General features: G+C 44.3%; 1 protein-coding gene across 3 annotated transcripts in view; it reads left to right on the top strand.

Moving 5' to 3' along the window:
• Positions 1 to 12,911, top strand: part of PACS2 (phosphofurin acidic cluster sorting protein 2) — a 143,900-nt gene that overhangs the window by 54,596 nt on the left and 76,393 nt on the right. For all 3 annotated transcript variants that reach the window (XM_066608618.1, XM_066608620.1, XM_066608617.1), the window contains exons 3-6: positions 4,676 to 4,765; positions 5,540 to 5,665; positions 8,244 to 8,406; positions 8,562 to 8,635. In XM_066608618.1, the coding sequence (XP_066464715.1) occupies positions 4,676 to 4,765; positions 5,540 to 5,665; positions 8,244 to 8,406; positions 8,562 to 8,635 (453 nt within the window). The remainder of the gene's footprint in view (positions 1 to 4,675; positions 4,766 to 5,539; positions 5,666 to 8,243; positions 8,407 to 8,561; positions 8,636 to 12,911) is intronic.

Raw genomic sequence — 12,911 nt, 5'->3', positions numbered from 1 at the left:
TGGCTTTTCTTATGTGGTTTTTGGTGAGGCTTATACTGCAGTCAAACCGTCCTGAGGGAGTGCAGGAAGGGGACGTGTGGGAGCTTTAGGCCGCTTGCAGACGAGCGGGTCAGGTCCCGCGGCGAGAATTCTGCGAGAGCCTGCAGGGACGAGCACGTACTCACCCGCGCCTGGCGGCCCCGGCTCTTTCATGTGCCGGCTGCCGGGCAGCCGGCGCATGCGCAGACCGGAGCTGGCGGCTGGGTGAGTGACATTTTTGTGCGAGGCTCTGCGAGCCCCGCACAAAAATAGGACATGCCGCGGTTTGTTTGCCGCGCGAGATTTCGCGTGGCCAAACCGCGGCCGTCTGCATAGGAGTACATATTGTAATGCACTCCTATGCAGGCTTTCAGTGGCGGAAATCCCACAGGAAATACCGCCGCGGGATTTCTGCCCGTGTGCAGGCGGCCTTATACTGCAATCCAGATGTAACTAATATACTGCTAGTTAGTATGCGGGTGTCATCATGCTGCGCCAGAGTCGGCATTAAAGTATTGCCGGCTTTACGCGGCCGGGCCAAATTCTGCATAAAGGAGGCTGGCAGCGACTGTGAGCCCAGCTGGCGACCCAGTGTACCTGAATTTTCTGTAATGCGGATGACCACGGCGGCTCGCGATCAGTCGTGCGCCGTACAGTTGTTTTTTTGTTTTGTTTGCATTTCCTGCGCCGCCGCTTAGTGATTACGTAGGTACCCGCGACCTAGCCGCAATCTTAAATATGAATAGACTGCAGTTCGGACGGCCTCCATTGACTTCTGATTAAACAATCAGAAATGTTTGATGAAACCTCTTACAAAGTCTTAATTTCCAAAAACACATTCATTTAAAAAAGTGCAAAGGTGTACATGGCCTTTAAAGAAATCGTATTCACTGACGTTAAATATGCTGAAAATGGTGCGTAACAGAAATAGATTATATGGACACTATTCTGGACAGTTGTAAAACGCTATTTCTACAGCGATTAAGCGTTGTTTACGTAAAACCCTGAAAACTGCTTTAAAGTGGCTTTCCATCCAATAGTATTGATCTGCCACTCCAAACCCCGGCTGATCGGCTGCCAGCTGTGGGTGCCACAACTCACAGGGAGGAGCATGGAGTGGAAGCTGAGGCTAGTGGCCGGCTATGGTAGATGCAGACTAGGGTCCCATTAAAATCAATGGAAGCTGGCCACTGCTCAGGGGTTGGATCTAACTGCTTCATGACAAGCTGAAGAAGGTAATTGGGGACATAACAAATGTTGCAAAATGTCACCAAAGAGACACAAAGTGCATTAGAAAAAATAATTTAAAAAATGAGAGCCTTGTTTATTTAATGCCCTCTCATAGGTATGTATTTGGGGGCTTCCTGTGTCTCTTCCCATTGACAACACTTGCATGATCAGCTGAATCTGCCAGGAGGAGTCAGAGAACTGTCTGACAACTGCTATTAAAGGTGCATGGGCGCCTTGTAAGTGGCATCATTCAGACTTCAAAGATTTCTTATGGAGTGAAGAGATGTTTGATTATCACACGAATTCTGAGATTTTGCTGTCAACTGACAAGTGCAGCTTTTCCTTCCTAGAGAAGCATCGAGGTCGCTCTGTAGTAAAGGGTAATGCAGTGACTCAGCATGATTTTGTGGGGGACCCATGTTACTGTTGATCCTTCACTTAATCTTACAGCACTGTGGGTAGAAATAGTGTTGGCGCAGGTGCTACCGGTCTGTGCCTTGTACTGACACCACTTATCTCTGCAGGAGTGGGCCAGCTGTACTTGCTGGTAGGTAGCTGTCCAACTGTTTCCACTGGGTGGTCTAAGTGTCCTTCTATACTGGACGCATGTCAGCTGCTCCAGCTTACATACAGAAGTGGTGATCATTTGCTGAACGGAGGCAGATTGTGTTCTTTAGTTCTGTTTTACTTCAGTGTTCTTACTGGAACACAACACAGCCAAATGCATTTTTGCACCTGTATTAACCCCTTGAGTGGCGGGTTTCCTACCACCCTGTCGTGCCCACCAGGGCAGGTTTTTTAAAATGATCTAATCATTGAATTTCAACTAATTTTGCAGTTGCGTCTCAAGAGCCATAACTTTTTCATTTTTCCATTGACATGGCCATATAAGGGCTTGTTTTTTGCGGGACAAGTTGTGATTTTTTTTTTTTTAAACGGGGGGGGGGGAGGAAAAAAAGAAAAAAAAGGGGCCATGTCATTAAGGGGTTAAATAATGTATTAACTTCCTTCTCTGGGTCATTACGACGCATGGATACCACATGTGTGATTTGTCTTTTTGATTTTTTACAAAGTAAAGGGAAACAAGTGTTTTTATAATTTTTTAACTTCTTTTTAAAATTTTTTAATTTTTATTTATTTTTTATTTTTTTGTCCATTTAGGGGACTTCCACAGGGACCCATCAGGACCCCCTGATCACATTCCAGGGGTCTGATGGTGACAGCTCTTTACATGCTGCAGTGACAGCCCTTTACATGCTGCAGTCACATAGACTGCAGCATGTAAAGGGTTAACACAGCAGAGATCAGAGGTTTTCTCTTTTCTCTGCTGTAAGAGCTGGTACCTAGCTGTCCTCTGACAGCCAAGCACCAGCTCTCCCTGCCACAGAGACCATCGGCTTGCTTCTGACATGCCGATGGTCTCTATGGCAACCTGTAAACAAAGCAGGACTTAGAAGCAGGAGATTGCCGGCAGATCGGCAATATCTTCTGCTTCTGTTGTTTAAAGCCCTTACTTTGTTCTCTGTGGGACTGTGCAGGCAGAGCACACTGCCACAGCTGGTGGCATTGTGCTCTGCAGCTCCCATAGTAATACATAGCCCGGAAATCTTCCGTGCTATATCACTATCGGCAGTGGAGCTCGTCCCGGAAAATTTCCGGGCGTGCCACTCAAGGGGTTAAAACAAACAAAACAAAAACCATTCAGTTTTTTTTTTGTTTTTGTTTTGATAACCCATTGAAATCAACTGAGAAAAAAATGATCAGTTTGTTTGACTTCAGTTTCTCTCCTACAAAAACTGAGCCAAGAGAAGAAAACCCCCACTGACCCTAACGTAGGTGTGAATTAACACATGCAAGGGGGCTTTCATATCTCCATTGGGGATTCTGGAGAGAAACGAACAGCGCTGGGTGGACCCTACTGACTAAAATGGGTCCCGCCAACTTTCCACCCAGCTGGCCAGTGTTTGGATGGAAGAAAACGCTGCATGCAAAACGTTTTCTTCCAGTATCTGCAACCAAATCCATTTATGATGGAGGTTCTGATGCAGACATGCCCCCCCCCTTCCCCTCCTAAAGCCAGTACTGGATGTGAAGTCCCCTTAATTAAATTTCCGGAAGGTTACGTTCAGATGTGGAGGAAATGCTGGGGGTTTTCTGCTGTGGAAAGTTCAGCAGCATTTTCACATCAAAAACCATTGGCACGCATTTTGACTCGAAATCGGCTGCGGTGCCACCTCTGCACACATCACTGGCGGAGCTCATTTGCAGTTCCTGGTGTATGGGTACCAGTAATATTTGGGAGGTGACAGGAGTGCTGCATGGCCTGAAATCAGGTGCAGTTTTTGATCTAAAAACCCTGCAGATTTTGCTGTGGGATTTTCCAGTGCGGAAAATCCACAGTATTTCTGCTTTGTGTGAACATACTCTAAGGCTTGGTTCACACGGGGCGTAGTTGCCGCAGATCTGCTGCAGAATTTGTGCGGAAATTAAGAATTTCTGCTTATGCGGCAAAACCACTGACAAACATAGTTTGTTATCGCATTTATTGTTAAGTATTGTGTTTTTTGTTTTTTTTTCTGCACTGAATTTTCGCAGGTTATGAAATCCACAGCGCTTTTACAGTATGTCCAACGTTTTCAGCTGTGGTTTTTGCTACTTACATTGAGGCCTATGGACAAAAAAAAACACAGCAAAAAAGTCCACAGAATTCACATGCTGTGTCTACTAAAACCGCGATGCAACAACATTTCCGCACTGCGGCAGAGAGTGCAAAAATTCTGTACTGTGAGAACAGCTTTTTGCCAAAATACATTGACTGGCTTGCTCTGCAAACGCAGCAGTTTCTCCACCCTGCGGATCTGCAACGGCAAAACGCAGCAAATCTGTGGCAATTCCGCCCCATGTGAACCCAGCCTAAAGGGGTTGTCCGAGGCTTAACCTCTCGGTACAACTCCTTCCCTATTGAGTAGCATGACAAATAGGCATATACTCTCCTCTCCCCGCTCCCACTATGTCCTGTGCCGATTCCCATTCCCCGCTCCATTCTGTGTTTTCAGCTGCAGTCCCGCCTATAGCCGCTGAGAGAAGTGAGTATTTGCCTATTTGTCATGTTACTCAATTGGGAAGGAGTTCTATGGAGATGTTACAACTCGGATAACCCTCTTGGCTGCGATGACTAAGTCTATTAAGGTGGTTTAGCAATGTAATAACTTTACCTGTAATTGACTATACATGCTTGAATTCACTTACTTGCACCCATTCATCTGCCCATGAAGAATTGGCTTTTCACATGAATCATTTCTACCCACTTAATTATCTGACCCAATTCTGTCCCTCTGCTTTATTACTGTGCTGTGTTTGCAGTTGTATTATAGCGGGGATCGACTGATGTTTAGTTTGAACTAATTGCAGTTTTGTTGTTTACTAGGGATCCAAGCGCATTCTTCGTTCTCATGAAATCGTGCTGCCACCTACTGGACAAGTGGAAACTGATCTTGCACTGACTTTTTCGCTGCAGGTATCTATTTCTTGCACTCCTCTCAATCCAGCATTTCCATATAGAATAATTTTGGCCATATATGCGGTACTTCTGCAGTGTATTCTGGGCCGTTGTCTTATGTATAGGATCCTTGAGTTGATGGCTACTTTAGCTGACTACTGTCTCATTTTTCTAATGCTGTACCATTAAGTTTAGCGGTGTACATTTATTTAACTTCAAAATAGAATCTTCATAACATGGTAGCTGGGTGCCCACTAAAACTTACTAATAAAAGTGTTTTGGGGTACATATTGGGCTAAACATGGGGTAGATTAGATGTGTGAGAACAACCCATCACAAACCTTAAAAGGCTTGTACCGGAATTCCAAGTTATTCCCTACCTACAGGATCGGGGATAACTTGTTCATTGGTGGGGGTCTCCCCAATCCTGAGAACGAGGTTCCCGTGTCCCTTCTGGTCACTGCAGCACGCTTCTCCAACCCTCGGTGACATCACATTGAATGGAATGCTGGCATGAGCATACCCATGCAAAAAAGGGCATGAAGTAGTGTAGACTATTGTTCTATGGAAGTGTATACAGTAAAAATTAGTTTGATAGATCTCCAGCTCTCTCACACACAGTGCAATAGCTTTATTTCATTATGTGACTCCTATTGGTGACCTATCCCATACATTGGGATACGAGGCAGCCCTCCATTAGAAGTACAGGTCAGCAGCTTTTTCTAGTGCATGTAAACAATTTACTCAACAAAAGCATATGTTGAAAACCATATTTTTCATTTTCTTCATTAGTACCCTCACTTTTTAAAAAGGGAAGGAAACAAATTACAGATAATGCTTCAAAGGAGGAAAAGGTACAAAAATCGAACAATCCTGGGTTACAAAACTCTGGCTATTGGATGCATCAACATGGCTGAGGTAAGTCTGTTTTAATGTGTGTTTTTGGTGATCACTGCTCTTTATTACCCAGACTATAAACAGTAAGACTTCCTGCACACGTCTGGGTCGGATCCAGCATTCAGGAGCCCGCAGCAGGATCCGACCCTGTGCCCGGCCAGTAACCCCGCTCACCTGTCCGGATTCTTCTTCTTTTTTTTGTACTGCAGGAGCGCTGGCATGTGCAGTACAGATAAAGCCGCGCCATCACTAGACTATGACTCATATCTCTCGACCCTTCTGCAATGCTCCCTGCGGAAGAGCCGCGGGACGGATGGCTTCCATTGACTTCAATGGAAGCCGTCTGTGCGGAAAACGGCACAGAATGGAGCATACTGTGATTTTATTTATTTTTTTCTGCCATGAGCAGAGATTTCTCTAGTGCAGAAAGCATAGGAGGCTATGCCAATATTTCCTGCGGAATCCAGGGGCAGCCACCGATTCCGGATTACACAAATCAAATCCGCCCGTGTGCAGGAGCCCTAGAAGAGGAGGTTTCCTTTTTATCAGATACATTGGTGTACCCACTAGCCGGATAGACCACCCCTGAACTACTAATCTAGAGACTTAGAGATAATATGCATTATGCTGGAGGATTTGCAGACCTCTATCAATTTAGGGTGGTTTCACATCTGCACTCGGGGTTCTGCTCTCCTGCTCCATTCAGGGAGCAGGAAATGAGAATCCCTGCGGCCGAACAGCTCAGTCTTAAAACGGAACCAGACAGCGTCGAATGGACCTCATTGACTATAATGGGGTCCATTTAGTTTCTGTTCAGCTGTGCGGCTTTTGAGTAGAAGAAAAAGCGTTTCATGCAGTGTTTTTTATCCCCTTCCGGTATTTTAAGCCAGATCTGTGACAGAACCTCCGACCGGAGGATCAACACACGTGTCAAATCGGACATAGTTATATAATTTCAAAAGGATGAAAATAAGCTTTCAGAATTCTCTGTACTATTCTGTAATTCAGCGCCGCTTGTCCTCGTGGCCGCCTGCTTCCTCCTATACATAATGAAGTATCACCAGTGTGGAGGACCAATCCTCACGTACTGGAGGAAGCAGGTAGCTATGATAACATGTGGTTTTTAGTTTGTCTGATAAAAGAATGGCTGTTGCTTTCTATGATATGACTTTTTGGATTTTCCAATTTACTTTAAAGAGAAAGGGTGGTTTCACACGGGCAAGAAAATCGTGCAATTTGCCACGTGATGCGAGAGTCGGTAAAAAAGCAGATTACGAAACCAATGATTTATAATGGTTTCCTCCCCAACCGGCATGCTCTATCTTTCTGTAATATGTGTTTTTTCAATCTCCAATGTTTCCCTATGGAGCCTCCTTTTTATTGCATCGCAATGCAATAAACTTGCGTTTTGATTTTAACATCAGAAAGTCCAATTAACTTTCACTGAAAAATCGCGGCAAAATCGCACAAAAAAAACTTGAGCGGCAGTAATAATTTTGCGAAAAGAAGCAGCGCTGATGCTCAAAATTGCAGGAAAAAAGGTGTGTTTTGCAGCAATCTTCACGCTGCAAAATCGTAATCGCCCGTGTGAAACTAACCTTGCTGTGCTTTTTAAAAAAAAAGATAAGAATGTTTGTTAGAAAAACATGCCAAAAGTTTTGATCAGTGGGGGTTTGGGTGCTGCGAACCCTGCTGATCACTCAAATGTAGCAGTGTCTCTTTAGCTGTTGTTTTCTCTCCGCTGCTGTAGAAGTCTATACATCTGTGTTTGGCTGCTGAGAGGAGCCCACAGGCAGCAAAGACAGCCAAAGGGGTACATTCATTTAAGCAATCGGCTGGGGTCTCTGCAGCGGGACTTCCAGTGATCAAAGCTATGTCATCCTTGTTTGTCAAAAGTTTGTGAAAAGTGCAGTTACCCTTTTTTTTTTTTAATGGGTTATCCAGAGAGGGAAATACCCGATTCAGCCGGGGTCCAGTGACTAGCACCTCCGCTTCCCGCCTAGTTTTGACAGTTTCACATAGTATGAACCTTTCATTGTCTGTGTTATCGCAGGGGGCTGGCTGTGTCTCCTGTTTTGGTAACTAAACGTTCTCTTCAATGGCTATTGAATTATTGGAATGAGCCAAACAACCCACCCCTGTGATGTCACTGATAAATACATACCACCTGACCCAGTGTTGGGGCCGGAAGTGGAAGTGCCGGCATCTTGGACCCAGACTGAATAGGTATTTTCCTTCCTGGATAACCCTTTTAAACCTTTCTTCCTTCATTTTCATGGAGCATGAAGACAATACTCAGTGTTTCCCCTAAATAATATCCATATCCTTCCAGGATGGATCACAGAGGGGTATGTTGTCCTTTAAGTGATCTGTCCAGGACCTGTAAGAATTAAAGTGACCGTCAGCGTAATATATTTCTCAGTCTACGGGCAGCATCTTGGCCCAAACACACAAAACATTGTGGTGCCATTTGGCTAATGAGAGCTGCCAAAGATTACAGCAGGCTTGCAGTTTGTGTCCCCCCTGCTCACAGTACTTGATTCCTGGCTGGCTACTATATACACAGATATGTTGTGATTGATTCCTATTTGTATGACAGGTCATGCAGCATCCATCTGAAGGAAGCCAAGTATTAAGCCTTTTTAGCAATATGAAGGAAGCATCTGCCAAGGTAGCTGAAATATGGATATTTTCACTCTCCAGTCAGCCGATTGACCATGAAGACAGTGCCATGAATACTAGCCAGAAGATAAAATCCACAGGTGCGTCTGTAAGCCAGGGCCAAAATGCTATGTGGTCTAGACAGTCCTGTCTATACGATTACAGTTCCATCATGCATGTCACATAGATAGATATGTCTAATGCAGAGTTTATGGGGGAAAAACATAACTTTGTTGATTGATTGTTTTTTGGGCAGATAATTATTCTGAAGAGGAGTATGAAAGTTTTTCTTCAGAGCAGGAAGCCAGTGATGATGCTGTACAAGGACAGGTATGGAAAACATCAGCAATTAGGAGATTGATGCACAATGCTATCCATTTAGATGCTTATTAGAGATGAGCGAGCGTACTCGGAAAAGCACTACTCGCTCGAGTAATTTGCTTTATCCGAGTATCGCTGTGCTCGTCCCTGAAGATTCGGGTGCCGGCATGGAGCGGGGAGCTGCGGGGAGGAACGGAGGGGAGATCTTTCTCTCCTTCTCTCCCGCCCGCTCTCCCCTGCTCCCCGCTGCGACTGACCTGTCAGCCACAGCGGCACCCGAATCTTCAGGGACGAGCACAGCGATACTCGGATAAAGCACATTACTCGAGCGAGTAGTGCTTTTCCGAGTATGCTCGCTCATCTCTAATGCTTATGTTAAAACCAAAGCAATTAGATTTTCATGATTTACTGCTAACTCTGTGGATGTAGGATATGGTTGGACAAACATTACTAACAGGCAGTTTTTTGACAGAAGAACTGGTGAAGATCTATAGTTTAGTTTCCATTAGCTTCATGGGTGCATCCGCCTCCCGATCTGCTTTCCAGCTGTTTGGGTGAATCTATTTCAGATTGCTTTGTAGTTGGAGGGGACAGCTGATGTACACAGCAGAGGGAATTGGACCAATTGTACACTAGGCTGCATACAAGATAAAACAAGCTGTCTTGGGGCTCTTTTACATGGGCCGGCAGTAGCTATTTAAACAAGAAGATCAAGCTTGATTAATTGGCCTTTACAGAGGCCGACATTGACATATTGGAGACCAGCTCTCCGTATATGATTGTTTCCAATACAGTAGCATTGCCGGCAGCACCTCCCACGAGGAGTGTGCTGCTGAGATATATACATAAAAAGTGTGTTTTTTTTTTTTTCCCTGCAGCATATATCGGGCGACAGTCACTCAGCGGTTTGTTAGAACAATTGCATAGGCCAGTGAACATTCAGGCCCGATTTATCAAGCCGTTTACTATCTGATGTGTTTTTAAGCGGATGCATGTAACAAGTCACTACTTCACGTGGAAAAGCTGCATATGGATTTTGCGAATCGACAGGGCAGAATAGCCATGGATTTCTGCATGGGTTTAGAAAGTTTTCTGTCGGATTCTGGTTGTTCAGTAAACACAACTTTAAAAAGGGATGGCGGGGGGGGGGGGGAGAACTGTCACCTCCCACTTCCCCAGAAAGGTGATAGTTAATACATTACGTACCCCATAGTGCTGCAGAGTTTTACGCAGAAGTGACAACCGTGCCTCTCCATAGTTGCTCAAGGTTCAGAGTACCTGTAATAAGTAACTAGCTGTGCCTGCTATCAGTATTCTAAGGATTATTGGGGCATCTGAAAAGGGCACACATTTTGCAGCTTCCTTTGGGCATCACATGTCTGTCCCTGGTCCCATAGTTGATTTGCATTACTTGGGCACCACAAAAAGTATTTTTTTGACTGCTCCTCACCTATAGGGTTTGCCATAGTTCTGTATGTACCATAAAATGTAAGTATGACCAAGAGGATAAGCGTGTCACTTGCACAAAGAGCAACTACCAAGTAGGTACACCAAATGAGTGACACACACTCCCTAATATGAATAAAGATAGGCTTTATTAATAAACCAAGAAGAATATAGGGCGCAAAAATAGGTCAGACAATTAAATCCAGGGAGGGACTGTGATACGATCACACCCAGTGTGTGGGCAGAGGATGTGTGTTCACAAATAGGACTAATAAAATGGATATAAATATACTAATAATAAGCTTATGTCTAAGTAATAGCCAAGAAATTGAACATATGAAAAAGTAAATCTTCAGAAAGGTTGACATAACCGAATTCCCCACATAGATCTATATGGTAGAAATGGGAGAAGAGAAAATGCATCTCTGCACAGTGAGTTGTGAATGGAGCTGTTTGCACAGTATACTCTATTCTTCTATTAATTATGGTTGCTCTGCTATAAACATTGGTAAGATTTGTCCATTTTAGTTTGAAAGCTTTGCATGCCTATTACCGGTTTTCAGAGCTGATTCATTGATATAGATCTATCGGTTTCTGTAAGTTTCTATATCGCTATAGATCTCATACTGTCAGTATTTTATCTGTATTCATATTGAGCCGAAATTGGTACCTTTTTTTATATCCTTACTTTCAGTATTAAGTGGGATGTCTCGTTACAGACAGTAGTGATATATATCGCTGGGATGTTCAGTTTGTAGGCTTACGATGGCTGTACCCCCTCTCCGCACACTAGAATGAAGTGGTAAGAAGGCATTCTAGTGCTTCCTGCTTATCCACTTCACTTAGCTTTCTTTGGAGGCCACATAGCCAGACTGCTATAATTCATAGCCAACTGTGTGGGCACCAGAAAAAGCAGAATGGAGCGGACTGGTGACAAAGTGGTACAGTACTTCTCTAGCACTATTACCCCATTTTAGAATGTAGTGGCAATCACAGTGTTTGGACATTGGCTTACACTAGTGATATACCATTAAAGGGGGTTTTGCAACATTAACATTTTTTTTACAGGCAGCAGATAATGGCGTATAATAGAAGAAAAAGCCCCCCACAACCCTTTTTTGCCACCACCAATCCATACCCAGAGGTGACTGCAGACATCACATTCTGCTCATGGCTAACATGACCGTTCAGCCAATCACTGGCCTCAGCAGGGATCTGTACATCAATGGTATGTGATTGCCCGAGTGGTCACTTGAGTGATAAACAGGGATTAGATTAGTGACAGCACTGTATGTGGATGCTGTTCGGAAGGTGAGTATTTATTTTTTTTCGGAAATACTACCTGTACCTAAAGCCACACTAGAAAGGCAGCAGGACCTTAGGGAGGTAAACAAGTGGCTCCGGAGTTGGTGTAAGAAGGAGGGATTTGGGTTCCTGGAGAACTGGGCTGACTTTGCGGTCGGCTACAGGCTCTACCGTAGGGACGGGCTGCATCTAAATGGGGAGGGTGCAGCTGTGCTGGGGGAAAAGATGGCTAGAAGGCTGGAGGAGTGTTAAAACTAGGGACTGGGGGGGAGGGCAAAATGAGAAATAGTGGGGTAGCCAGTGTAATTAGCGATCTGGGTCCAAGCAAAGGGAATGGGGGACGAGCAGGGGGTGGGGTTAGTACAGTTAGAACTGATAGATCAGCCATAAGTACGAATAGCAACAAAACAAATTTAAAAAACAAAAAAAATGATATAAATTGTATGATCACGAATGCACGAAGTCTGATCGGTAAAGTGGGCGAGCTTGAAGCAAGAATGACTGATGAAAGTTATGACATAGTCGGAATTACTGAAACATGGCTTGATGATAAGTGCGATTGGGCGGTGAATTTGCAGGGGTACAATCTCTTCAGAAGAGACCGAAGGAACCAGAAAGGGGGAGGGGTATGTCTGTACGTCAAATCGAACTTGAAGCCGAGGCTACGGGAGGATATAGGGGTAGGAGACGAACAGGTGGAATCTCTGTGGGTAGAAATACAGGGAGGAAAAAATAACAAAATCCTGATAGGGGTCTTCTATCGACCACCAAAAGCAACAGAAGAAACTGAAGACTTACTACTAAGGCAGATAGAAGAGGTGTCAAAACGAAACGAAGTAATTATCATGGGGGACTTTAATTACCCAGATATAACATGGGAGAACGAAACCTGCAAATCTCGCAGGGGTGATAAGTTCTTGAGAGTAATTAAAGACAATTACCTGAACCAACTTGTGCAGGAACCAACAAGAGGGAGGGCCATTCTGGACCTAGTACTAACTAACAAACCGGAACGTATAAGGGGGGTGCAGGTTGAGGGGCACTTGGGGAACAGCGACCACAATATAATCAACTTCCAGCTGTCAATCAATAGGAAGCCTCATCAGGGAGCGACAAAGAAACTAAACTTTAGTAAAGCAAAATTTGATGAGCTTAGAACTACTATCGGTAACATTAATTGGGACAACATCCTCAAAAATATCAGTACGGAGGAAAAATGGGAAAAGTTCAAAAGGATCCTAATCACCTCATGTGAGCCATTCATTCCCTTTAAAAATAAAAGAAACTCCGCTAAAAGGAAACCAATGTGGCTCGACAAGACGGTACGAGGGACAATAAACGAAAAGAAGAAAGCGTTCAAACTACTAAAGCAAGAAGGCAGCGAAGAAGCGCTAAAATCATACAGGGAAAAAAACAAAATATGCAAAGATACGATCAAAACTGCCAAGGAGGAAGCAGAAAGACGGATCGCAAAAGAGAGCAGAAACAACCCGAAGCTATTTTTCAACTACATAAACAGCAAAAGGATTTGCAG

The sequence above is a fragment of the Eleutherodactylus coqui genome, chromosome 6 (assembly GCF_035609145.1).
Source record: "Eleutherodactylus coqui strain aEleCoq1 chromosome 6, aEleCoq1.hap1, whole genome shotgun sequence".
Taxonomy (NCBI): Eukaryota; Metazoa; Chordata; class Amphibia; order Anura; family Eleutherodactylidae; genus Eleutherodactylus; species Eleutherodactylus coqui.
Note: the sequence above shows the minus strand (reverse complement) of the source record. Positions and strands in the feature narration are given on the sequence as shown.